This window comes from Camelus bactrianus, chromosome 22 (assembly GCF_048773025.1).
Source record: "Camelus bactrianus isolate YW-2024 breed Bactrian camel chromosome 22, ASM4877302v1, whole genome shotgun sequence".
NCBI classification, from domain to species: domain Eukaryota; kingdom Metazoa; phylum Chordata; class Mammalia; order Artiodactyla; family Camelidae; genus Camelus; species Camelus bactrianus.
Genome location: NC_133560.1, coordinates 13,603,401 through 13,629,135, shown reverse-complemented (window position 1 = coordinate 13,629,135; position 25,735 = coordinate 13,603,401). Strand labels below are relative to the sequence as shown.

The following is a 25,735-nucleotide window of genomic DNA, read 5'->3' as shown; positions in this document are numbered from 1 at the left end:
CCCAGGCTTATGTGAGCAAAACCCATGCAGGTATCCCCAGTTGGTGATTTGGGCAGCTTCCTGGTCCAATGCATTATGCAAATCTCTTGCTCTTGGCTTGCCAGCATCCGTCCCACTGAATAACTCTGACTCGGGCCATTTTCTCCCAGACACATCAGTGTGCGGAGCCCTGGAAGAATTTCATTGTGCAAACCCTGTTAAATGACAACCCTCTCTAGTTCCCTGATGGTGGTTCCACACAGTGACGGCGTGAAGGGGTTTTTCATACATGTGCATGTATTTTTCCTTGAGAAGGTGTCTGCAACAGGATCCTCGCAAAGCAGAGGAACCCTGAATGCTGATCAAAGCCAGGAAGACAGGAGGGAGCACAGTTTGCTCTCCGACACGATGAGCCTGAAGATGTGCACCGGCTGGGCTGCGGCTGGGGACAGCCGCCGATTAAATGCGTTTTCGTTTTAATCAAGGTGAGAGCGGCTGCAGTTAGCAGGAATCGCTCTCTGTAGTATACTTGGATTATAACTGGATGACCTCTGCAATGGAGCCGCTGACCCATTTTAATGAAATGATTTTGCAATTAGATTCGATGGACTAATGTGTTCTTTCCAACATTTTTCCCCCTGATGTTTTTGTTATTGCCCTGGTTTGTAATAACGAGGGGGTCAGAGTGCGAGATTTTATACGAGTGGGAGCCAGAAATGTTAATCACGGCGTAGGTACATAACCGAAAAAGTTCGTTCCCCAGTCAGAGCCAGCCTGAAATGCCACCTCCATCACTTCATATTTCATTACCCTAACTACCCAGGGTTTCTCGGAGCCATTTGTTATGCCTAATGCTCATAACTACCCAAAAGTATTTTTAACTTTTCCAGAGCTTTAAAAGTCAATTTCAATCTCAATGCATATTTGTCACTGCCAGAAATACTTGGGAGGAAAGGAGTAACTGAAATAGGCTGTTGCTTCTTCTCTTTGGGGGTGTTCAGACAGGAGAGATCTCAGAGGATTTGAATAAGCACCATAAAACTAGACCCCGGCTCGAACGGGTCTTGGGATGGCTGATGTCACCTGGCATCCTGCCTACTCCGGCCCCTGGAGCCCTCTCCCCCTTTGGCGGGCAGCTCAGAACAACAACACTTTGCACGTGAGCACAGAGAAACTTTAATAGACCAGGGGAGTGGAAATCCACAGCAACGCAATTTTATTTTGAATCCCTGCCCTGCAGCCGCTTCCCAGGAGAGAATGTATGCAATGTTTAGATGGTTATGGGGTTGGGGCAGGTAGGGAGCCAAGGCTCCCATTCTTTGGATGGCCTTGGCCTTGGCTGCAGAGGCCAGCACTGTTGAACGGAAGTCACAGATCTACCATTATGAGAGGACCAAGGACCTGCATGTGTCTAGTGCTCTCCTCTTCTACCTCCAATGTCCCTAAGATGGGCGGGATGAAAGAAGAAGGAAAGGAGTAGAAAGAGAAATTGGGGGGAGTAGGAGGCCCGCCAGCTTGAAGAGATAAGCAAAGGTCACAGGTAATGAGTGGAATCAAGAGAACATGGCTAGGCACACAGTTATCCACTTGTGGGCAAAGGCCAGGGGACCAGACACCAGTGGCTGGAAAACACCAACTGTTCACCAGGAGTTTGGAGGTCGGTTGGGCAGATGGCTATCCTAGTAAGCTCTTCCTCTCAGAGTAATATGAATGCAGCCATCTGCCTGGAAGCAGAGGATAATGGCCGTGGCCTGCAGCTGGGCGTTGCCTGCTCACGGCCGGCTGCTGGAGGACCAGGGAGGCACCCACAGAAGGGAACGTGTAGACCCACTCCCAAAGGCCTGGCCCTGGTATGGTGGGGCAGTGCCGAGGAACTCAAAATGCCCTCTCTGTTCAGAGGGAAAGGGAACTTCTCCAGGTTGGAGGACCTGTTCTGCACCAATGGGTCTTGGTACATTCACGCTGGAGGCGAGGAGCCATTTGAAGACAGATGCGTGCTCTCTTTCTGGCTCAAGTCATTTTCTATTAACAGAAGGAAGCTTGCAAGGGAGTGTTATAAAAATTTTTTTTGACTCCCTATCAAGTCAAGTTTGAGTTTATAATTCAAGGCAATGGGGCTGTCCATAGCTGGGAAGGCTGATTATTACAGAGTCAGATGACCCTGGGCCAAGTTAGTTGACTTCTCTGAGCCTCAATATGCTCATCTGCAAAATGGGACTTAGTAAATACTCTATAGTCTATAGTGAATACCCGACATACGGTAGAAGAGCTCAGAGAGGTACACAGGGCTCTCCATCACTCAGCAGCGGTTAGGCCCCTGGCTCTGCGGCTAACCTGAGAGACAGGAGGCAATGAGAGTCACACATCACCATGGGAGCCCAGAGCCCAGCTCTGGGTCTCACGCCAGGGTCTGGTTCCCTCCATGGCCCTCTCCCACGAGGGAGAGGACACGGCCTCCATGGCATGAACCAACAACACTATCTCTGGTTACACCACGTCTAGGATTTATCAGGAAGAAAGCAAAATGAGAGGGGCCAAGACCCCCTCTCTGTTATTATCAGAGGCAGCGGGTTTCTGCACAGCCACCACGTGGCACTAAGCTAGCACCACCGAGGAGCCCGGCACTGTGGCCTCACATTTACTGTGCTTGGAAGGTCAAGGGAACAGCCTGGACTTCAGGCTGCACGGGGGCCAGGGCCAAAGTACTCAGGAGGGGAGGGTCGGCTTCCAGAAGGAGCCTCAGGCTACCTCCCACGGCTCAGGCTCACGCCAGGTTCATCATTCTCATGCTCACACGAATCCCTAATGCTGCCAAGAAAAATGGGGGTGGGCCACTAGCCGTGTGACCTTTGGGGTAGCTACCACTTGCAAAAATGACCTGGGGCTGGGGCTCTTCCACAAAACAATGGGAATACGCCTTGGGTTTATGCGCCCTTCAAGTGGAAGAAGGAAAACGGTGGTTTCTGAGCTCAGACTTCACCCCTTGGCTGGCATCCAGACTAGATGTGGGGGAGGGCGACCCCATCTGGGACAGGAGATGTGCATACAGTTCTCAGCTTGCCCTGGTGTGTTTCTCCATCCCCATTTCAGCCCATATCTGCTACCTGGAGGTGGCGGAGGTGCCCTGTGAAGCCCTCGAGACTCCCACCCCCTGCCCTTGGAGAGGCTAGCCCGGGAGAGGTGGGTCTGCAGGTGGTGGGCTGCGGTGCTCCAGAGCAGAGAAGAGGTGTCCAGCGGTGTTGGCGGCGGCGGTGGGCCATGCTGCAGGAGAGCGCGGTGCTTTCCGCGGTGCTTGACAGAACCATGTTCCGTTTCCATCGTTCCACCACATGGTTAGATCAAGCACAAAGGAAAGCCCCGCGGTGACCGGTCAGAGTCAAGGTCAGGAAGCAGCGTCAGAGAGAGGACAGGAGCGCTCAGAGGAAGCAGCGTGGAGAAGCGGAAGTCGGAGCAGGCCCCCACTGCGTGATTAGTACCAGGAGCGGGGTTCCACAGGAACACTTCCGGAGACGGGAGCCCCACCGACCCTCGTACCCGCCCCGGGGGAGACACGGGAGGAACGGAGAAGAATGAGTGGGAGACCATTGGACGCCCCCTACTCAGGAGTATCAGAACAGAAAGGATCCTTCTGGAGGTAATTACGACCACAAATGTCTGTGAACATATCACAGGCCTGAACTGAGCCTCTGGACCCCGCTCAACCACATCACTGGACCCGGCAAGACATCAAACTTAGCAGAAGCATCTTCTGCATTCTCTGCTACATAGGACCCATCCCACAGCAGAGTGGATCCAGAGAAGTCTGTTCTCCCAGTGCCTTAAAGAGACAGACCGTGGTTCCCAGTGGTCTAGCAAAGCCGCAATGCTCTTCTTTAGAAAATGTCCCTCTGATGTCTCCTCAGGGTCCCCAGAAACCGTCTGCCTGACAGACGTTCATTCTAGATCGCTCAAGGTATAGTAGAGGAGGGGTGGGGCATAGAGATAAAATGTATGTTCCTAGTAGGGAGAGTGTAGGGGAAGCCACGGGGCCCTGGCTTTGGGACTGAGAAACCCACAATCACTATGATCACAGAGGAGGTGACCGGTGACCCTCATGATGAGAAATCTTTTTCAGAGTTAAGAGAAGGAAGAAAAGGGGGGAGACCCAGATTCTAGGGTCCTTCTTGATTTCCCAGTTCCCTTCATGACTGTGAATCACGGGGTGGGCTGGGGGGACCAACAGCCAACTTTTCTGGATGCTGTGGACCCAGGTGAGGGCACCCAGTCTTTATATTCTTATCTGCAACAGGTCAGGGGCAGTTTTTATGAACTTCTGCCCACGCCATTGGGAGGAGATGGGTGCATCTTGAAGAGACCAGAGTCAGCACCAGGTTACTGGGATCCTCCCTGTCCTGCCCTCTGACAGGAGGGACAGGGTCACTGTTCCCCCATACTGTGTTTTGGGGACAAGACAGTTGCAGAACCTTGACAGCATATAGGTCATCTGTGACGACTGACCAGTTAGTCAAGGTCACTCCATAGCCGTGGATCTGGCCCCACCTCTTGCGAAGCTCCCCAGTATCTGCCCAACTAGAGTTGGTCACTGGAATTTAGATTTTGCTTTGACTCCCCCCAGTGCACCCCCAGAGAGGCAGGGCTCTGTAAACACTTGGGTTTGGGGATTTTGTATTCAAGTGTGATCAGGCCCTTGGTACCAAAGCAGGGAAAATCCATCCCTTTCATGCCCCGGCCCCCAAGCCTTAAAATTTCCTTCTCTTTCTCTTTGGTTCCCCTCGTCAGAAAGAAATGGAGGGGCCTGGAAGAAAGTCATCAAGAATCTTTGCAGTATGTCAGAAGTCCTGGGTTGTAGGTCTTGTCTTCAAAATACCACTCTGTAACCTTAGATAAGACTTTCCTGCTGGGTGGGCCTCAGTTTCTCCCTCTCTAGTGCAGACCGGGTGACCTCTGAGGGCTTTAGAGCTGTGATTCCCTGAGACGTGTCGTGCTGTCTGCTCTCCTCGGGCACGTTGAGTGCAGGGAGCACACCACGCCCTGCGCCTTTCTTCTCGCCAACTCCGTCTCCACGCACAAAGTGGGGAGGCATCGTGGAAGGCAGACAGCATTTTCCAACCGCTAAGTGCTCCCTGGAGGATGGGCTTGGGGTCTCAGGCAGCCAGATGGTGCCTTCTGAGGAGGACTTAATCTGATGATCAGATTAGCCCAGCCGGCAGCATTCACCTCGAACCCGGTCTTGCTGCCCAGGGCAGCGGATGCAGCTGACAGAGGCAGACACGGGGCAGCTGGGAAGCCAGACACCCAGCCGAAGGAGGAGCTTTATGCGTTGCAAGAGCAGCGCTCAAATTGGCTCCTAATTACATCAGCTGTCTTTGCAATGAGGGTGCTCTTAGGGGGAAGTAAAACGCAGACTTATTATCTGTCAAATCCAGTACGTGTCACCTGCTCCTCCTCCTTTCTTCTTGAGCTTCTTGGAAACACAGAGCTTTAGATCTATGGCCTCTGTATCCCTCAAGGCTAAGCAGGTCTGGGCCCCAGTGTCTCTCAAAGCTAAGGCCTTTGGAGTTCACCAGCAGCTAGCTCTCTCTACCTCTCCTGTCTGCAGCTACACAGAATGAGAGCATATACATTGTTATATGTCAGGATCACCAGAGCCCCAACTTCCTCTGCCTTGATAGGAATAATCTTTCTGCTTAGTATTGATTTTTTTTTTAAAAGCTAACTTAGACAGGGCAATCCAAAGACCCTGCCCCTTTTCCCTGTTTGTTTCTTTTTAAAATTTCCAACCATTCCTACCCCACATAGGGAAAAAGAGCCAGGATTCTGCCCGTGCAAAGGCAGGCAAGTAGTGGCAGAGACTTGAAACCAAGCTCTACTGTTTCAAGGTCTACTTGCTGTTTCCTCTCTCTCTCCTACTTTGTTCTGTCTCTGCCCAGCCCCCAACCTCAGCCTATAGTCATGCCCAGGCAATTGACAAGATCGTGTCCCTGGGAGGCACCAGTCCTCGGACCCTGGGCTGATTCCATCCCTGCCCTACCCCCGAGAGGTGTGGCATCAACCTGGAGCCTGAGACCATGACTGGACCCCCGTGAGACTGATGGGTCAGGGATGGCAGACAGCACCCTGCCCTCCTTGGCCTCTTAGCACCCCCTCTTCCCTGAGCACAACTGCTGGCCAGAGCTAATTAACTCAGCCCTGGCCGGATGCGGGTAGGAAGAGAGACGGCAGAACAAGTAAGAGGTGTAAGTCATGAGGAAAGAGCCTTGGGAAAGGATGGCTGTGCCTCAGGGGATAGCTCTGGGCTGAGAGAGCACCTTCCTCCCTGAGATGCTGCCGGCCCCAAGAAGGAACTGAAGGAAAGCGGTCAGGGGTTGGGGGAGGGGGTGGGGCCATGAGACCAGGGAAAAAGGTCATCCAAGCAGCGGGGCCTCCTTCTCAAAAGGCCCTTCTCTCCTACACGCTGCGCAGTGTTGAGGAGCGAGCCAGACCTGGGGTCCGGTCCTGCCTTCACTGTTTGCTTGTTGTGCCCCTTCACCTCTGAATCCCCAGCTCCCTCTGCTGCAGAAAGGGGAGCTCTCCTGCTGATCTCACAGGACTACTGGAGGAAGCAAATCAAACTACAAGCACTCAGCACAGTGCTCGTCCAGGGCAAGAAACTGCTCTTGTAACTGACATTGTTATTCTGGGGAAGACGAGTTGAGATCAATGTCTCCCACTGCCACAGAGTCGCTGGGGTACCTCCAAGCCCTCTCGAGGTATTTGCTTTTGTTGAAAAACATAAAATAGCTCAAGTTTATCATTCTGGAGACACGGACTGAAGAATTTGACTCTGAGGACAAGAACAACGTGGAAGAAGCAGAAGTCTGTCTGCTAGCCTCCTCCCAGCAGCCAGCGTCCACACTGGCCTTCTCCCCAGGAAAACTCACTTCCATAAGACGCTCCGGGTCGGGGCAGAAGGGCAGTTCTCACTGACGCACAGATGGTGAGGGTTGGTTCCAACCCACCTCAGCACACCATACTATCACACTCTCACCACTGGGAGCACCAAGCAGCTTGGTGACTTTTTTTCCAGTAGCAAATGACACAAATGATAGTCATTTTTAACGCCCGTTCATCCAGCTCTTGGGTCAAGGAGAGCTACTTCTCTTTCCAAGACGAGCTGAGAATTCCCCCTACCATTCACTCCCGGTGTCATTTCTGGGTGCGGCAGAGAGGCAGGTTTCCAGACAGAGAGAGCTTGGGAACTAGAGAGCAGGGCTTTGCTTTCTTCCCAAGCAAAACTCTTTGCCGTTCTCTCCATAATCAGAATGCACCGGTCTGGGGCGGAGGAGATAGCAAAAATGTCTGGGAAACCTATCATACCATTCTGGTCTCAGGACTGTACCAAAGGTGGTTTGAGGGGGGATAAGAGCCCCCCAAGATTCCATGCTTCCTACAGTCTGGCCTGGAATATATGTATTTCTCTATCTGCCACTTGGGGAGCATGCTTTGGAAACTAAATAATAAATAAATAAATCACAGCCTCTAAAGAGCACGTGTATGAAGGCCGCCTCATCCCCTGGCTTCTCCCTAGCCCTGGTGATGTGCCGTTGCCTGGGTTCTGTCTCTTCTGAAATCGCCCGCCCCTCCTCCCCGCAATGCTTTTATTGTGTGTGTGTGTTTTATTTTAAATCCATAAGCTAATTGGTTTTCTGCAGGGCTAACTGAATTTCCCCAATTTAATTTGCAAAGATGCTCCCCAGGAGCCATTACAGCGCTAGCCGTCCTCCGGATTGGATTACCGGCCTCCCCGGGGCTGCTGCGCTCGGAGTCGGGAGGTGGGGCCCAGCCCCGTAACCTGATTACCTGAGCAGCGGAACTTCTTGCTCTTGATCTGGCTGATGCGCTTGTTGGCCAGCCGGCGTGGGCTGCTGCAGCGGGCCCCGCTGGTCTCGATGGGGTTGTCCTGGAGGTAGTCGGCCAGCCACTTCAAGTGGCAGTCGCACACAAACGGGTTTTGGGCTAAGTGGCTGCGGGAGGGACAGGAGTTCATCAGGAGTGACCCTCGGTGCCGCGCTCCGCCACCACCCTGCCCGGCGCCGGGCTCTGACCACCCAGCGCCGGGCTCCCTCCCTCGTCACCCTGGGAGGCTTTGGGGGACATGGGGGCTGCTCTCACACAGGACCCCGAGAGGGGGGCCTGAGGCCTGCTGTCTGCAAAAGACAGTTGCAGGTACGGCGGGCATCCGGGCTGGGGAACCAGCCTTCTTACTCTCCCCACTGGGGGCAGGACCCACCACTGACTGTCTCGAGTCTCACCCACGCCAGTTCTGACGGGCACAGCGAGTTGCAGGCTTAGGGTTTATGCCGAGAGCAGACTGCATTTTATTTCTCCAAGCTCAGTAACACCCGGCGCATAAAGCAGCTGGCACGGCGGCGGGCACATGGTGGGTGTTCCATATATAGTAGCGGGTTTGGTTGCTGTTATCCTCAGCATCACGAGGGCAGCACTGTGGGCCTGGCTTCCCCTGGCTCAGGAAGAAAGCTCTCCGGAGCGCCGTACCCAGCGCTCAGCAGGTGGTCGGGGCTCAATGTGCAGCAGCTGTTCTCTTTATTGGCTCCCGTCTCTGGCCACAGGGGCGGTAAGTGCCAGATGACTCAGAAGGCCTCCAGAGGCCCCCAGGTTCGTGGTGAGGCCTGGGGCTGGGGCTCTGGTCTAAGCTTAGGGGCGGAGCCATCAAAAGCACCTGCTGAGATCCGTGCTCAGGTGTCATCTCTCTGATGGCGCTATTTATGAACATCTGCAGTGCTTGGGAGTGAGGAATTGCCCTCTAAAAAGGGAGGTGAAAAAGTCCCAAGGTGCCGGTACCAGAGGGTTGGTTTTGCAAGGGGTGGGGTGGGGGGCAGCTGTTGGTGGGCAGGGAAGGGTTATCAGCAGAGATGGAGGCTGCTCATAATGCAGTGGCCACAGTGGTTAAGAGAGCAGGTGAGCAGCAAGGAGTTCAAATCCTGTTTCTTACTAGTTGTGCAACCTTCAGTAAGTTACGCAACCTCTCTGTGCCTTGGTTTCCTCACAGAGAAATGGGGGAATCATAACAGCACCAATCTCCTAGGGCTGTTGTGAGGCTTACGGGTTGGAACACAGGAAGACCACCCGGTGGGCACCGAGGGCAGGGGCGCTGCTGCTGTCCTTAGTGTTCCGTTCTCGCTGCAGGTTCTGGGAACCTGCTTTGCCTATGTTTTGAGAGTCCCCTGGGACTGCGCGTTTGGGGCCGCCTGCTGCCCGGGCACCGCTGGCGCTCGAGGCAGCGTACTCACAGCGTCTGGATGGCCTGCAGGGGGGCAAAGAGCCCCTTGCTGATGGTCTGCAGCTTGTTGTCATACAGGGAGAGCAGGTTGAGGTTCTGCAGGTCCTGGAACGTGTTCACCCGCAGGCAGTTGATCTTGTTGGCGTTGAGGAGGCTGCGGGCAGAAGGAAGGCTGGTGACTCACTAATGGTGGGGGTTACCTGCTGAGCAAGGGCTGTGTCTGGCAGGACTCCCCAGCGCCCTCCTTGCGGCCAGGGGCTCCCGCCCTGAGCAGAGAAAGAGAGGGACTTGCGTGCCTGGGGCCACCGAAACTCTGGACAGGTCTGGGCCCTCACGCCCCACCCCTGCCGCAGTCACCGTGGACGCTGGGCCGCACACGGATGGCCTCGTGCCTCACCCTGCACCCCGGCCTCAGGGATGACCCAAACTGGCACCCGCTTTCTGCTTTAGAAGGCAGAACATCCAGGAACCGCCCCCCCCCAAAAAAGAAAAAAATCATTTGGCACAATTGTTTTGAAGCTTTAGTTGATTGACTGAGGGTAATTTTGATTCAGAAAATTCCTTAGAGTTCTTTTGGCTCACTGATTCCCATTGGAAATCTGATGAATGATATAGGTCATCCTCCCAGAAAAAAATACAGCCACGGGTAGGCATGTGTGCATCCACATACACATTCTCTCTCTCTCTCTCTCACACACACAGATGGAACCTTCAGTGATTCCTCAAATACACCACGTGCATTTGGTCCAAGTTCTCTGAACACGCTCTTGACCCTTTTTCATAAGGTGGTTCCTTCTCTGCCTCTGCATCTCAGCTCAAAGGCCGCCTCCTCCGAGAGGCCTGCGCTGACCCCCTCACCTCCGGTACAACCCCCAGGCCCCTGTCATCTCACAGCCCCCTGCTTATTTCCTTCACAGCACTTCTCCCAGTCTGTGGTGAGACGGTATTTATTCTCTTTACCATTCACGTCCCGCCCAAGACCCGTGAGCTCCATGAAGGCACAGATGACACCTATGTTATTCCTTCCTTCGTTCTCAGTGCTCAGCACCAGCATTTCTTAAGAAGTATACTCAACTCCATAGGCAACTCCAGGGGGCCACGCTCCTCTAAAATGACACCCGTCCCCCAGGCTCACTCTTCCTGTCCATGAGGGACCCCATTCTGCTGCGGTTTTAGTTCTTCAGAACCTTCCCCCACCAAAAAACAAACAACAACAACAACAAAAAAAACAAAAAACAAACAACAACAACAACAAAAAAACCCAAGCATCAAAGGAAGCTGCCTTTGCAGTGAAATGCTGGTCCAGCACAGGTGACGCCATGAGGGTTACAGGAGTGTTTTCCAGAATGAGGCTGGTAAGGCAAGCACTTTGGGTCCTAAAGATTTCCTTTATAATCCTAGACTGACTAGCTGTGCCCTCAAAACTAGTGTAAAATCATTTCTTAATCACTCGTGAATGAAAGTGAGGGGGGTAAGACACAAACCAGCAAAAATCTTGAATTTTAAAAGTTTCTATTTTCAATGCTGGCTCAGGGCTTCCCTTGTGGGGAGGGACCCGTGAGATTTATCAGGGGTGGCTTGCCTCCGGAGGCTCCTGGTGCCAGGGTCCGGGGGACTGGGGTCGGGAACGGAGGGGCTGCCGTGGGAGCGGAACCACCCGCGCCCCCTCGCCCTCCTCGCTGCAGGCCTGGCCTCCCCTCGGCCCCGGCGCATCGGGAGAGAGGCAAGCAGCTGGGGCGGTGACGAGGGGAAGAAAAACTGCCTGTTTAATCTGGCTAATAATGGGCGGGTCCCAAGGGTTCACGCAGATGTCCTCTTGCCTCGCAGCAGAAAAAAGCTCATGTTGCTAGAATACTTTTCATGTTTTCCAACCTGCTTTTCTGACATCCTATTTTTCTCACAATAACCCGGGCAGATGGGCAGAGCCAGCCTCGCGTGTTACAGATGAGGAAACTGAGGCTGAGAGGTTGGTGGGCTTGCTCAAGGTCACACGTTTCCCGGGAGCATGATTGAAGCACTTATGGTAATTGAGGTCTCTAGAGTTTCTTCATGAACACCTTATCTACCCACCTGCCCCCATCTGTCCATCCTCTTTGTAGCAATTTCCCCCAAGAATTTCCTGTGCTTCATATATTCTAGTCAAAGTCACTCCACTCGGGGGGCATTCCGAGGAGGATGCTACGGAACAGGGAAACGGGGAGAAAGGCAAGAGGCTCCAACGGGACCAAGCCCCCACAGGGGAGGCATGGACCCTTCACACACACACACGATTTTTTTGGTTCTCTGGTTTTAAAAAGAAAAATAAAGTACGTAGTGAGTGATTTGTTCCAAATCTTGATGTTCCGGGCTTTCTGAGGGCATCACCTTGCTAGGGAATACTGAGCTAACAGTAGGGAGACCAGGTCAGAGGTGCCAGGCTCATAACCTGAGGATAGACTCTTCCCTGCTACATACTGTAAGACTCCACGTGCAACTCTGTTCATTCAGCCCTCCCAGTGTTTTAAAAATTGGGACATTCCACTCCTCTCTTTCTCCCTCTCACATACACACCATATTTCTGTTTTCTCTTGAAAAAAAAATCAGAAGCTCCAGTAACACTGGGTCCACTGGAGGCAGCCATGAAGTGGCTGCTCACTTTAGAGAAGACATACGCTCTGTCTGCCCCAGTCCTCACCATTCCCTACTGTCTGCCCATCACAAGTTTATTCTACCTCCCTTGCCTGAGAAGGCATTTAGATTTGAGGCCCTAGTGCAGATTCATGAGCCCAGTTGCAGTACTTGGTTCTAGCAAATGCGAGACACTAGATAAGGAGGATGGCCACAGGGAGGCGGGAGTGGCAATTCTGACCTGCCTTGAAAGGCTAGCCAAACTGCAGGCCACTCTGGCAACCCTCCGTACCCATCAAAACGATCGAGGCTTCCTTTTCTGATCCAAGTGCTTTCTTGTTCCATACTACTGCTAGGTCTCTCAGCGTGGGGTGTTATCACAAAGATGTGAGGCCTCGAGACAACCCAGGCTGGCACAATTACTAGGCAGAGACAGTGTATGAAGCAGGGGCAAAAGGAAACACAAAGGGCAGAGGCTCCTGGTCACTTATTCTCTCCCAGGATGCTTGGCTCCCTAAGGCAAGATGCGTAGGTGCAGGGAGAGATAAAATTAAGCTGCTTATCCAGATTTAGACGCTGAGGACAGCCTGACTGATCCCCGGCACCAGCTCCATCTCACAGCCTGTCCTTCTGTCCTCTCTCCTTTGGGAGGAAGCTTGGCAGGTACTTAACTCAGTCTGGCTTCCATGAAAGGATCTCTGAGCTCTCTGGTACATGGACAAGAGTTGCAGGGGAATTTAAAAAAGAAAAAAACTCTATGATGGAGCAGACAAAGAGTAAACAGCTATTTGAAATGGGGTTCAGCAATTCTGTAAGAAGTTCTGAACACAGGCCTCTTTCACTGGAGGGACTAATTCTGCCTCTCTTCCCATCAAGGCTGCTTCATCTGTCCTGGGTCGTCCCCCTGTGCGGAGCAGAGGTGTAACCGCTGTGTGAATTAATAACAATGCAGCGTCATCTCCAGAGACCACAGCTCTGTGTGCAGCCCCGTGCCGAGTGTTTTCCAAAGCACCGCCTGTGAAGAATTTTATCTCACCCTCACAGCAGCACTATGATTGTCCTCGTTTTGCTGATGAGGAAGCTGAGGGTCAGAGTGGTGATGGATTCAACCGAGGTCACCCAGTGAAGCTCCAGCCTGCCCGACTCCAAAGTTCATCTCTTATCCACTCTGTAAAACCCGTATTCTCTCTCCTGTGCCTGGGGGAAGGTGTTCCCTGTCTCTGGAGAGTGGCTGTTTTTTGCCAGCTTTGGAATGCACCTGGGCACACTGCAGGTAAACGGAGGTCTGGTAGGTGCTGGAAGACTGCTTGCCTCGTGGCTGTGCAGAGGTACCAGGAGTCCTGCTGACTCTTAGGGAGGACCTGGCAACAAGCTGACGAGATGGGAGGACTTTGGGGACGCTTACCAAACGGCCATTGGCACAAAGTGGCGGGCTCTTCACTGAGAGGCCTGTACCTGTGCAGAGCAGGGTCTCAGCCTTCAGGGATGGCGGACTAAGTGCCCGCTGGGGAGCTGGCATGCTTGCCCTGCACTCCCCTTACCCTGAATTCTCACTCTCCTCTGTGCAGAACAGGGGACGGTGACGGAGCAGTGACAACAGCACCCCTCATGCAAGCCTCATTCTAGAGGCTGCCTGATACTCAAACTCAAAACATTGACACTCAGTTTGATCCGCTGTTGGACCCAGTGGGTGGGGGAGGGGTTGGAGGTGTACTGTGTTCACTCGCTCCCAGACCACCTCCCAAAGGAAACTCAGAGGCCGTATAAACCAAAAAGAGAGGGAAGGGCCGGGATGATCAGGCCAAGTGAACAGCTGGGGCCACACGACCTAAGAGGTAGTAAGCACTACGTGTGGCCGGGCACTCGCCCAGCTCCTTACAAGTATTAACTCACTGAAATCTCCCCACAGCCCTCTGAGGTAGGTGTTACCTCCGTCTGACAGATGACACCTCTGGCACTCAAAAAACTTAAGTACCTTTGATGAAAGTTGCACACCTAGTAAGCGGGAGGTTGAGATTTGGTTGGACCCATGCCATCTTAGTTCAAAGACTTTACTCCCACCTTGATGCCCATTCAGAGACTGCAGAAAGCACCTAAAACTTCGAGGTGGAAGTGGAAGTAGGTTTTTTTGCAGCCAGTGCCATTAACTTAGTGATGATTCTACAACAAAACGAGAGACAAGAGCCGCGATCCCGTCAGAGGAAATTAACGAGAGTGGGCGAACGCTCTGCGAGGTTCTCTGCCCCCGGCCCCCCTCCCACTTCTCCGAGCATTTTCATCTTCCACATATGTTCCATGTCAAGAGGTATTAGCACTCAGCCCATTGACTAACCAACAGAACGATGCTGCGGAGAGAGAATCCTTTCCAGGAGCTGTTGCCTTCAGAAAAAGCACGGCAGGAAACAGAAGCCATTGAGAGCTTCGGCGCTGGGGGAGAGGAGCGGTGGGGGATGAAAAATCCCACGTCCTGCACCGGGGCTAAGGAGGGGACACGTGACTCCAGTCCTGCTCGGGGACCGGGCCTGGCCTGGCCAGAAAAGTCCCAGGTGCTCTCATCACTTGTGCCCATTTGCAGCCTCATTCACTCAGGGTCCAGGTAATGGGGGCGATGGGCCACAGGAGGGCAATGGGGTCCACTCTGATCTGTGAAAAGGTTCCCCATCTCCAGTCTCCTGGTCAGAATTCATAATGTAGCAGCTGTTTTTACTCTTTTTTGGGGGTGGGGTGGGGAGGTAATTAGGTTGTTGTTTTTTTAATGGCAGTACTGGGGATTGAATCCAGGACCTAGTGCATGCTAAGCACGCACTCCGCCACTGAGCTATACCCTCCTCCCCAGCTGTTCTTACTCTTTATTGGTTCCTGTCTCTGGCTACAGGGGCAGTAATGGGGTAGGGGACCACTGAGGCCCCATTTTTAGCCACTGCCCTTGCCCACATCTCCTCCTCAGCCAAGACCCCCCCGAGCTCATAGCCGTTGCCGCGAGGTTTGGAAAACACAAACACCTGGAGTCAGAGTTAGTGATAAATTGCATCAAAGTCACCTTGGTGACTCCAGTGGTTCACACGTTGACCAGGGGCCCAGAGCTATCATTCAGGTGACATTTACATTCCCCACACCTGCCCACGGGTCTGCGGACGACAGTGGTTTCCGGCTGCTCCTCCTACTGAGAAACCATGCTTGTCTGGAAACGCCAAAAGCATATTCCAAACCCCGGCGTACGAGGTCTTCTCAGAAAACCGGTGTCGAGGAAGAGTGTATTGGCTCCTTCCTGGAGAATGAGGGAAGCCCTTCTGGGAAAGACCACGGGATAGGAAGATGGGCCCAGGCCCCTTCCAGGGGGGGTGCTTCATGGAGCCTCCTTTACCTAAAGTAAGGCTGGGGAGTCAGTTTCTCTTCCATAAACACTCAAGTGCATGCATGGGGTGGGGCGGAAAACGGTACCGACAGCCCACGGCATTACCCTTTCTCTGGCTCCTCCAGGACGGTGATCATTTTTCAAGAATGGGTTACAAAGTCCCTTCATTCTCTGTGTGTCCCTGCAAGTCCTTCCCACTAGTAAGCGTTTGTATAAACTATTCGTGAGGACGCCAGGGAGGGGAGCTCTTCTGGACCGTGATTCAGCTGCAGTAACTAGAGTTCACCTCCTTCATTATTGTGTCTTCCCTTCTTAAAAAAAAATTCTTTAGAATTAAACCCTCTGCCATCCTGAATGTCTTTTATCTATTAATGGTAATGAGGTCCTGCCTTAGAACCAATGGGCTTTCGTCCTTTCCCTAAGAAATATGGGGGATTTATTTTGACCTTCAGCAACCTCCTGAGGCCAGACGTGGGGAAGAACCTGGTAATACATGGTGCCACGAGGTCAAGAAACTCTGGCCCTGCCCAGCATCTTCTCTGCACTTGTGAATGGGTGCTCTGGCCACCCTCGCCCGAGGAAACAAGAGGGGCCCTCCAAGTCCCAGCTAGGGGCAAAGATGACTCTTCTCTCCTGATGATGGCTGTGCTGCGGCTCATGGGCTGTGGGTTGTCATGGTGACTCAAACTGCAAGTGCAGGGGTGGCCTGTCTGAAAAATAGGACCTTCTCTGACTCCCCAGACATAGGAGGCAACTGGGCTTTCCTACGGCGATCAGAGGGAAGCTGAGATTCTGGGAGACCAGACTGGGGGGAGCTGTCACCTGTTCTCAGGACTCACCTAGTGGGACCTGGCTTGCTCCTTCCCTCCCCCACAGCTCCCTGGGTGGGACCTGCCTTCCTGACTGTTGCCTCATCAGTCCTTTAAGAGGGATAAGCCATTCACTCAATGACCAAAGCATGGAATGAGTCCAGAATTTGTCTCCCCAAGACCTTCCCCACGTACACGAGAGAGGGAAGGCTTCCTCCCACGAGAAAGCATCACAAAATGAGTCAGCGTCTGCTGCTGGGGAGAATTCTCACCACCTCACCTCGGCCCAGTCTCTAAAACCAAGCAGCTTCTGGACAGATCTCTCTTGGACAGAGCTCAGGGTAAACTTCAGTGGGGTGAGGACAATGGATGGGACGAGGTTCCACGGGAGACGGCGGCCTGTGACTTACACTGAGATGGAACAAAAGGAGCCGATTCATCATCAGTTCTACAGCATCTCCTCTTTGGCTTGAGCCAGTGAGGAATTCTTTTTCCCGAATCACAAAACTAGCTCAGCAGATCAGCCCATGACTGGGTCTGAAGCAGACGTCTGTGGCGTGGGCTCCAGATTCAGACTGCTTGCCTGTCAAAGCTCCATCACTCATGTGCTCAGAGACAATGGCCTGCTTACTTATCCCGTCAGTTGCTCAGTTTGCATATCTGTAAAATGGGCCTTCCAACAATACCTTCCTCTTAGCATTGTTGTCAAGATCACGTGAGAGTTGTACATGAAATTGTTTAGTGCAGCTTCTGGCGCATATTAAGTATTTGGTTATGTGTTGGCTGTTATTATTAGTAACAGTAGTTATCCTTGTGAAACAGCTGGTGAGAGAAAGTGAGCTACAGGGAGTGAAGTTTTGCTCACTGCCTTGTAATTGGTATGTTGCTTGGAAAACTCCAAGATCCTCAAATGGTCTTGTCTGCCTTCCAAGAAAATCAAACAACAGGTGCCTGGGTTGTCTTAACTTATTCCAGCCCCGAGACAGCCTGATTTGGGTTAAGACCTCCTGGAGCAGGCTTAACATCGACCGTGGCCAGCATTTATGTGAACGCTTCCACCTGAAACGACCGCCTGCCCCACATGGGTGCCGTTCCCACGCGCGCCAGGTAGTCAGTGAGCGCTCACTGAATGCGCAGGTTCCCTGGGGGTGCTGTGATGGCACAGCGGAGGAGGTGATGGCCCTGGAGACACACTAGGAGCTTTCCTTGCCTCGGGGAGGACTGCCCTCCGAGCTGGTGACGGAGCTGGGGGCCCTTGGGCTGGCTGCCCGCTCAGGATCACCATCTCCACCCACATCCCAGGAGCCCAGCAGCCAGGGTGGGCAGGGGAACCAAGAGGAGCTAAGCGTTCACCCTCAGTCTCCAGTGAGGAAGGGGATGGACGGAGCCTGGGAGAAGAGGGCAGGTCACTCCTCGGGAGACCAGAGTTGGGAGCACGTGTCCTGTCCTAACCTCGGATTCTGACACGTCTCCATGTGGAATATTTCTGTTCTCGCAGTTCAGCAGGGATGCTTTGAACACACTTTTTGCCCAAATGGGCATCTGACTCACTTCCCAGCAGCCCGTTTTAAGGAGGGCAGCTGACAGACTACCTTGTGCCCCCCCCCAAGATAACAAGGGTTATTACTAATAAACGACAAATGTGTGTTTACACGATGAAATTCTGCAGGAACTGAACCTGTTTCGGATTAATTGCAGGGAGAAGTGGGGAGGGTGTTGTAGCTCAGCAGAAGAGCACCTGCTTAGCATGCACGAGGTCCTGGGTTCAATCCCCGGTACCTCCGTTAAAATAAATACATAAATAAACATAATTACCTTCCCCCTCAAAAAAGAAAAAAGAAACAAAAATAGATCATTGCAGGGAGACACACCAGCTTTTTCCAAACACTTGAAGAATGTGAGAAAAGCCTTTTCTGAGTTTCTCAGAAGCCGTTACTGAGGTTTAGCATAAGAAAGAGCTTTCTAACAACAAGCTTATACTGTACAGCACGGGGAACTATATTCAGTATCTTGTAGTAACTTATGGTGAAAAAGAATATGAAACCAAATATATGTATGTTCATGTATGACTGAAGCATTGTGCTGTACACCAGAAACTGAATGAGCAGTAGGAAGATTTGTCCCGGGGTGCACGGGACAGGCTTCCATACCAGGTGGGTGAGAGGCTGTCCCTAAAGCCCTGAAGATTTTGGGACTCTGACGCAAGGAGGGGACTCTTGGGAGGCCGACACCCGGAGGACAGGGAACTGGGTTTGGGGGACCTTCCCAGGACTGTTGAAGCTTGTACCATGTAGACCCATGGGCTGCCGCCTCTGAGAGACGCTGGAGATGGAGACATTCTACCTTTAGTGTTGGCCATCTACCAGAAAAAAACAGGGCAACAAAATGACCCAGGAGGGCTGGGTGCGTAACAGCCGGGCAGGTGGGGTGGGATGGCTGAAAGGTTTAAAGGATCAGGGCAAGGGAGGGCAGGAAGGACAACCAGCTCCGAGGCACCTGCGTTATTCCTGGCAGCATCACGACAAGTGCCAGAAAGGAAACATCCAAGATCACTCCGGGTGTCAGAGACAGCTTGGCTCTGTGATGCGCCAATAATTTGAGAGATGGAGAGAGAAGAAAAAAAAACACAAAACCCCTCGCAAAAAGCCTTCCAGTCAAAGGAGAGGAAATTTCCCAGACGACCAGGGTATTCTAATCAGAGCCTTCTTATCGGAGTGTCTCCAGCCTAACAAGGAGAAATCCAATCTACCGCGGGGCTGAACGCTAAATTAGATCTAATCAGGACGTGCTTTCTAACTGCTCAACGGCAGGTCAAAGCCCAATGACGGCTACAGTTGCTGGGCTTTTTTTCTGGAAACTGAGCGGGCCTGAGCTGTGTCAACTCTTGGTCTGGAGAGAAGGGGGGAAGCTTTGTCTTTTCTCCTAGCTACTCAATCCTGTCTGCTCAGAATGGTGCTGTGCAGCCGGAGCTGCCTTCCGAGCCGGTGCAAAGCCCTGTTATTAGCTATTTCGTGACTGCTGTCAGTCTGGAGCTGGGATATGCTTCCTTTTAAAAAAAAAAAATCATGCACTTACGGAATCTTTACATGCTGTGCACTGTGCTAGGCACTCGGATACGTGCTATGTTTCTCCTTAACACATGCAAGGGCTTTTTGCTCTCCACACCAAAACCCAGACTGCAAAAGGATGCTCACCCCAGCCACTGGAACACAATACCTCCAGATCTACCTCCAGGCCGTGCTATTGTTACTCTTCTTGCAAGGGATTAATAGCTACAGTTAACCGGCCTTATGGTGGCAGTTGTAGCTTATCGTTTCCTTGCTACAAGCAAAGAATACCATCTGTGAAATAGCCAGCTCCCTGCGGAGCCCTGGCAGGCCGTTCTAACAAACAGGCACCGCGGCTCACTGAGGGCTGGGATCTTTGAACACTAAAGTGTATACAGAGACACGGAGACTGAGACCGACACGGAGACAGAGGTGTGCAGGGCTGGGTGGAAGGGATGCAGAGAGAAAGATACAGAATTTTCTCTCTCTTGTTTTTGGCTTCATTGAAACAAGGCTGACTACTGCTGTGATGGATGTGCTGCCTGGAAACTAGCTGGGCATCTCATCCAGACATGATTCACATTCCTGTATTATCTTAGGAGACTCTGTCCAGGGCTGAGTCTTACAGGACATGAGAAGGGTAGGGCGTAAAGATATGAGAAGAAAAGGAGAAAGAAAAGGCTCACTTCCTCCTTCTTGAAGAGTGTCTGGGCGTCACCACGTGTGAGGTATGTGGCCGACCCTCCTCCATCCGTCCTCGCTCCTGCACGCCCAGCCATCCGAAGACACAACTCACCCACACTGTCTGCAAGCTGACACCGCAGCTTCGCTGAACTGCACGTGGGAAGCAGGGAGGCCCTGGGCCCCTTCCTCACTGCCTGTGACTTGGAGGTGATTTTACAACAGCGCACTTACACGTGTGCAGGCGCGCACACACACACACACACTCCTCTGTACTCAGACGCACACCTCTGGGAACATACATCCCATGCTGTTTGAGAGCTAGGAGCCCTCTGAGCCACAGGACCATGAAAGCTCTACTCCAGTTTCCACACATATTTTGCTGTGTGTCTGAGGGCAAGTCATTTACCTCTCTGAGCCTTGGTAGCCTCCACTGCTCACAAGATACTCAAGATCAGTTCCTAACAGCAATAGGAACTGAAATGGTACCCAAGCAGATGTGAACATGTATGCACCCCCCCCTCACAGTACATGCATGCAGATGCCACAGCTCCTGATCGCAAACCAGAGCGAATTCTCCCCCAGTCACAAAGCCTTAAAATACAGGATGAGCTAAATTCCTTTCCTCACCTCTGCACATCAGAGTTCAATTATCTTCTTCAAACATTTAAGCTCAAATGACCAGAATGAAATAAATGCAAATAAACAATCCCGGAGCTTAAAATTCGAGGCAACAAACTTTCCTTTAAGTTAAATAAACGCTCGCCCCTCGGCCATACCTGAGCCAGGCAGTCACAGTGGTGACTGATCAGCTCACCACCCAGCCCGACCCTTCTCCAAGGTCACATGACTGTCAGCAGCTCTGCTTCAGCTTTCGTATTGGAATATGATGTATGAATATTTGAGTTCCTCCCGTTCCTAGCACACCCCTGCAGGATGCTTCCCTGTGTAGGATTCAACTCCGGCTTAATTTCTAGCCGCCCCCACCTGAGGCCAGTGACTCATGCCTGGGCCACCCTCCTGAGCTGGATCGTCTAGCTTCAGTCACGCTGGCCTTAGCCTCCCCCTGCCGACTCCCTGGCTCTCTTTCCACCAAGAAGAAATGATGGAGGTGAAAGGTGGACAGCTCAAAAACGAATTATTTTTTTCCCTCTTCAGTGTGCACAAAGTCAAAAGAACTCTGCAGAGCATGGCTCAAAGTTTGCAGGAAAGAGCCTGCACACAGTTCCAGAGACCCAATTAGTGACAAAGTTCCTACTCACAGCAGCTGCAGGGACGCCAGCCCGTCAAACAGTCCCTTGGCGATCTCGGTGATCTTGTTGCCATAGAGCACCCTGGAAGGGAGCGGAGAGGACAGTGGTCACTGCGGATGAGAGGCGACATAGGAGGCCATCACCTCGGCCAGCTCTGGGGGACATCTCAAAGCATCGCCTTCCCCAGCCCGCCTCATCCCTTCTCCTCACCAGCAAGACAGCGGGCTACTGCCACCGGGGGCCTGAGGGACAGGCTGTCTGGGAGGTGAGGAGAAATGGGGTCCCTCCTGTTTCATTCCTGGGAAGCCCAGCTCAATAAATAATCCACAATAGGGAGAAGCAGTCCCTTTGTGGTGTCTTCCGCAGCTGCTAATGTGACTCACACCCTGGCAATAAATAAGATGTGTGGGAGGCTGGCCGGCCCTGTGTCTTCTTGTCTTCAATGGGTATCGATCAGGCTGAGCCCAGCCTATAGAATGTTTCCTTTTAATATCCTGTTGCATCGTAGGAATTCCTGAGCCCAGTCCTTTAATCATGCACCTAGACAGGGCTCCGGGTAACTGGGGTCCTCTCCAGATGGCACAGGGCTGCTGAGTCAAGGGCTGGCTCTTAGGGAGCAAGGAATTCTTACTGCAGTAGTGGCAGCTTCTATACTCCAGCTTATTTTTCTATCCTTTGAGCTTCAGGAACTAAAGAACTCTGAATTCTTTTAGCCTTCTGTCTTCCAGCCTACAGCATCGCTCACACTGGGCCTCCTATTCATGGGCTGGTCTCTGGTGACTTGTGACGCTTGGGGACAAAGTCTATTGGGTCTGTCTTTCCAGCCCAGTGCCCAGTGGGTCCTAGGCACAGGCATGGAAGTCACTGCTAGCTTCTCTCTGCTCTCATCCATCCCACGGACTTCGCTGTCTCTAGGGTCCAGCCTCCTTGGAGATGGAGGGAACTCAGCTAAGAAGGGTTTTTAAGAAAATCCCCTCTTGGGCCCTGCAGCGCACTGAACGAATGCAAGATTCAATCCCGACTCAGATTGCAAATCCGGGCTGTGACGTGTCTTTGAGGAGGCAAAATACTAGGATGAGGAGATGGTTAGTGGGAGAGAGAAACCCACCCCATTTCCCAGATGCCACCAGGAGTGAAAACTCAGCGTTCCGCTCAGCCCGCGGGTGTGTTTCATTAATGTTTCAACAAATTAATGACTAAATAAAAGTCAGCATGATGGCTCAGGCTCACATTTGTAATTCATATTAACGTCCCTCTGCTCACTGTGCCAAATGCAGGAGTGTCTCTGTCTGCACGTCTTGGCTGATGTCAGAATCCCCCGTGCAGAGACTGGTGGGGGGGCGGCAAGGCCAGGGGCTCCTCAAATCACACGTCCACATGGGACGTCTCTACGTCTCCGTGGGTCGAAACCACCCTCTGGCAGGCTGAAGTGGGTGTGGGTCCACCTCGGGGCATCTGGGTGCAGACCTGCCTGGCTTTCCCCCCAGATCTTTTTTTGACTGCGTATTCCCGCCTTCCAGGTCTGAGCTCACACCTCTCTTCCTTGGGAAGCTTCTGCTGAACATCTTAGTTCACGTTTCTTCACCACCCATCACCCTATTTTTATTTCTCCATCCCTTTTCTTTATGTCATAATATTACTTATATATTGGTTTACTTTAAACATTGTCTGTGCCTCCCCCACCAGCCCCCTTGAACCCAGGTTCCATGTGGGTGGGTGACATTATGTGGCTTGTTCATGGCTGGGTTCCTAGAGCTGAAAACCGAACAGGGTCTAGCACAATAATTTGTTCAAAGAATGAAGGCACAGGTATGGGGTAAAGGCTTTCTTGCTCTTCACCTTGGCCATTCCTGACTTTGGATTGGGTGCGTTTGTGTTCAAAGCTCCATGAGACCAAGGGTCTCGTCTGTCCAGTTCACTACCATATTCTCAGTGTCTATAAGGCTACTCAGGACACAGCAGGCACCTGCTGAATGGACGAATACATACATTGGGGGTGAGAGGACCTTCACTTTAAGAACGTCCCTGTATATTTCAGAATTGGCTAGTGGCATGCCAATTTCCTATTTGGCAACCAGATTTTGAATTTCTTTTCCTGCAAGACAGGAAGCATCTCACGATCTTCAGACCGTTCCCGGATCCCAGCAGAGGGGAACCAGACAAGGGGAACGGGAGGGTGGGGGCACGGATAGGATCCTGGTGGCAGACGGCCGTTCTCCCTTCTCCTCTGTGATCTTTAGCACAATAAGCAGACGCTAATCTCACACACAATCCTGTCTTTGATATCCCAGCCAGATGTTCTAACCCAATAAATGAAACTAATTTACTCTGCAAGCAGCAGGCAACAGCTGAATCAAGAGACTTCCCTGTCTGCAGCCCCTTCCCGGTGGGATGGGGCCAGGTGGGGGGAAAATGTGTATCTTGTTACCTGCCCACTCATCAATTAAACAAACAGGTGGCACAGGGTGACAAAGCATGGACAGCTTGCCTCTGAGCATCCTCGCTCTTGCCCAGGTGGGCAGGTCACCAAAGAATACGAATAGTATCAACCCAGGATACCTTAGCTGCACCTTCCACGTTATCTCAGGAGGCTGGGTTCTGGAGTCACACTGCTTGGGTCCGAATCCTGCCTCTCTCACTCGTCACCGTGGGCTTTGGATACGTTATATTTATTTACTCGGCAGATTTTTTTCTTCTTTTTTTGGCCCAGTAACTATGTGCCAGGTACTGCTTGAGTGCCAGAGATTCAGCCAGGATCAAAAGAGATAAAAACCTCTGTCTGTGCGGAGCTTAGATCACCCAAATTTCTTCAGCCATGAAAGAGAGATGAGGATAGATTCTGTATTTTAGGTCGTTGTGAGGATGAAATTTGCAAGCCTCCTAGAAGAGTACCTGGCACACAGTAAGTGCTTAATAAATACTGCCAGTTATTGTTGTTAATTGTAATCACGATTGCGTGCTAAGTCGGAAAGGTGGCACTGTCCCCACTTTGCCTGGAGGGAACACGCATGGAAGACTCAAGGGATGGTCTCTGTGCCACATGGCGAGTCACTGGCAGAATCAGGACAAAGCTCCGTGCCCTCCTGTCCCTGAGGGTCTCTATGCCTTTAGTGGGCACGGCTTTGTTTCCATCCAACAGGCTGCTTTAGGGTTTCGAAATCAAAGATATGAAAGGCTTATTTATAGAATGGGATTGATGCTTTCTCAGAACAATAGCCATGAGGTTGGTTTGGGGAAAAAAAAGCTTTAAAATCAGAGGAAGAAAATTAGCTCCTCCTTTGACAAGTCCACATGCACGGGGGAAGTGGGCACCCGGTAATAACCACACATGCCCCTTCTCTCCCTCCATCTCCCTGGACAGCTCTGCCGAGGCAGGTGGGGTGGGAGGAGGGAGTGCGGTTTGGGGAGAAGATGCATTTGAATTAGAAGCCAATAACTGGGAAGGCTGCTGGGCACTTAATCAATAAAAATAATGCATTTGGGTTGTAGAAATATTCCCCAAGATCAATTTCCCCTGAAGAAATATTTGTTTCTTTTACCAGGTTGCCACAAGTGTGTGAGGGAACATAAAACCTTGATAAACACCCCCTGAAAAATACGGACGCATCCCTCTGCCACCCACCCCCACCCGCACCCCACACGACTCCGCTCCCCACTTACAGAGACGTGAGCGATTTCAGACCCTGGAAGGCGTCTGGAGCGATGTCCGATATCTGATTCTTGCTGATGTCTCTGAAAACATTAACGGGAGAGACTGAGAACACAGCTCAAAGGTGTGGTACGGCCATTCCTAGGTGTGGACCAAGCATTTCAGGTATGCAAAATGGTGAGGATGGATTAATCATTCAATCTGTTTCTTTACAGTGTGACAACAGGGGCTTAAAGATCATTCAGTTCAACCGCCTCATGATGAAATGCACTGTATCTGTATCACATTTCTTGGCTTTCAAAGAACACTCACAGCACCGTGACTTTGACATACTGCTATGCACATGGGAGCCCTCACTTTGCAGGTGGGAAACCGCACCCAGTCAGATGAGGGACTTGTCCTAGGTCACGTTACCAAGCAACTACAGCATAAATGAAGCAGAAGTCGGCCTCACTCAAACGCGGCCCAAGGGTCCTGGAAGCATCACTGTTTTGCATCGTGCCTCGGTAAACGCTTATTTTTCTCCTCCAAAGTCCTGAGTCATTTCACCTCCCCAGTGACTTTTCCTCTCTGACCTGAAAGGAGTTTTTAAGCAGTGACTTAAGTCTCTGTAAACATCTCATGAAACTGTCACGGGATGGCTTTGAGGCCTGGCCTTGTCGCTGGCAGTGCTCCCAGAGCAAGCCCAGGGCAGTGATGCCCAGGGCTTTGGGATAATGTGAGCGAGAAGGATGCTGTGCGCTGGAAGGCAGCTAGCCAGGCCTCGCTGGTGCAGCGGAATCTCCCTGCTCACTCTGCAGCATCCCAGTGACTTCAGAGCACCCTCCTCTAGTTCTCCCCACCGGCACTTCCCTGGAGGGGGGACTTCTCTTAAAAGCCATTAGCTCAGGGTGGGCCTCTGGGCTCCTGTCCCTGGAAGGGGAGATGCTCCAATTTCCAGCCACAACGAACCTTTCTGGTTCCTTTTCTTTAACAAAATAAATCAATGGGTCTTTGCTTTCGTGCAGATGAGGAGGGGCTGGGGTCTTGGAGGGTCAATAAGGAGGAGACGAGGGAGTATCGAGAAGAAAGCACA

At 52.1% G+C, this 25,735-nt stretch overlaps 1 protein-coding gene across 1 annotated transcript in view; it reads right to left on the bottom strand.

Annotated features, from left to right (window-relative positions):
• Positions 1-25,735, bottom strand: part of SLIT3 (slit guidance ligand 3) — a 583,328-nt gene that overhangs the window by 85,274 nt on the left and 472,319 nt on the right. Inside the window, exons 11-14 of the mRNA XM_074350310.1 lie at positions 24,672-24,743; positions 21,021-21,092; positions 9,270-9,413; positions 7,819-7,982 (exon numbers count right to left, since the gene is read on the bottom strand). Of these exons, the coding sequence (XP_074206411.1) occupies positions 7,819-7,982; positions 9,270-9,413; positions 21,021-21,092; positions 24,672-24,743 (452 nt within the window). The remainder of the gene's footprint in view (positions 1-7,818; positions 7,983-9,269; positions 9,414-21,020; positions 21,093-24,671; positions 24,744-25,735) is intronic.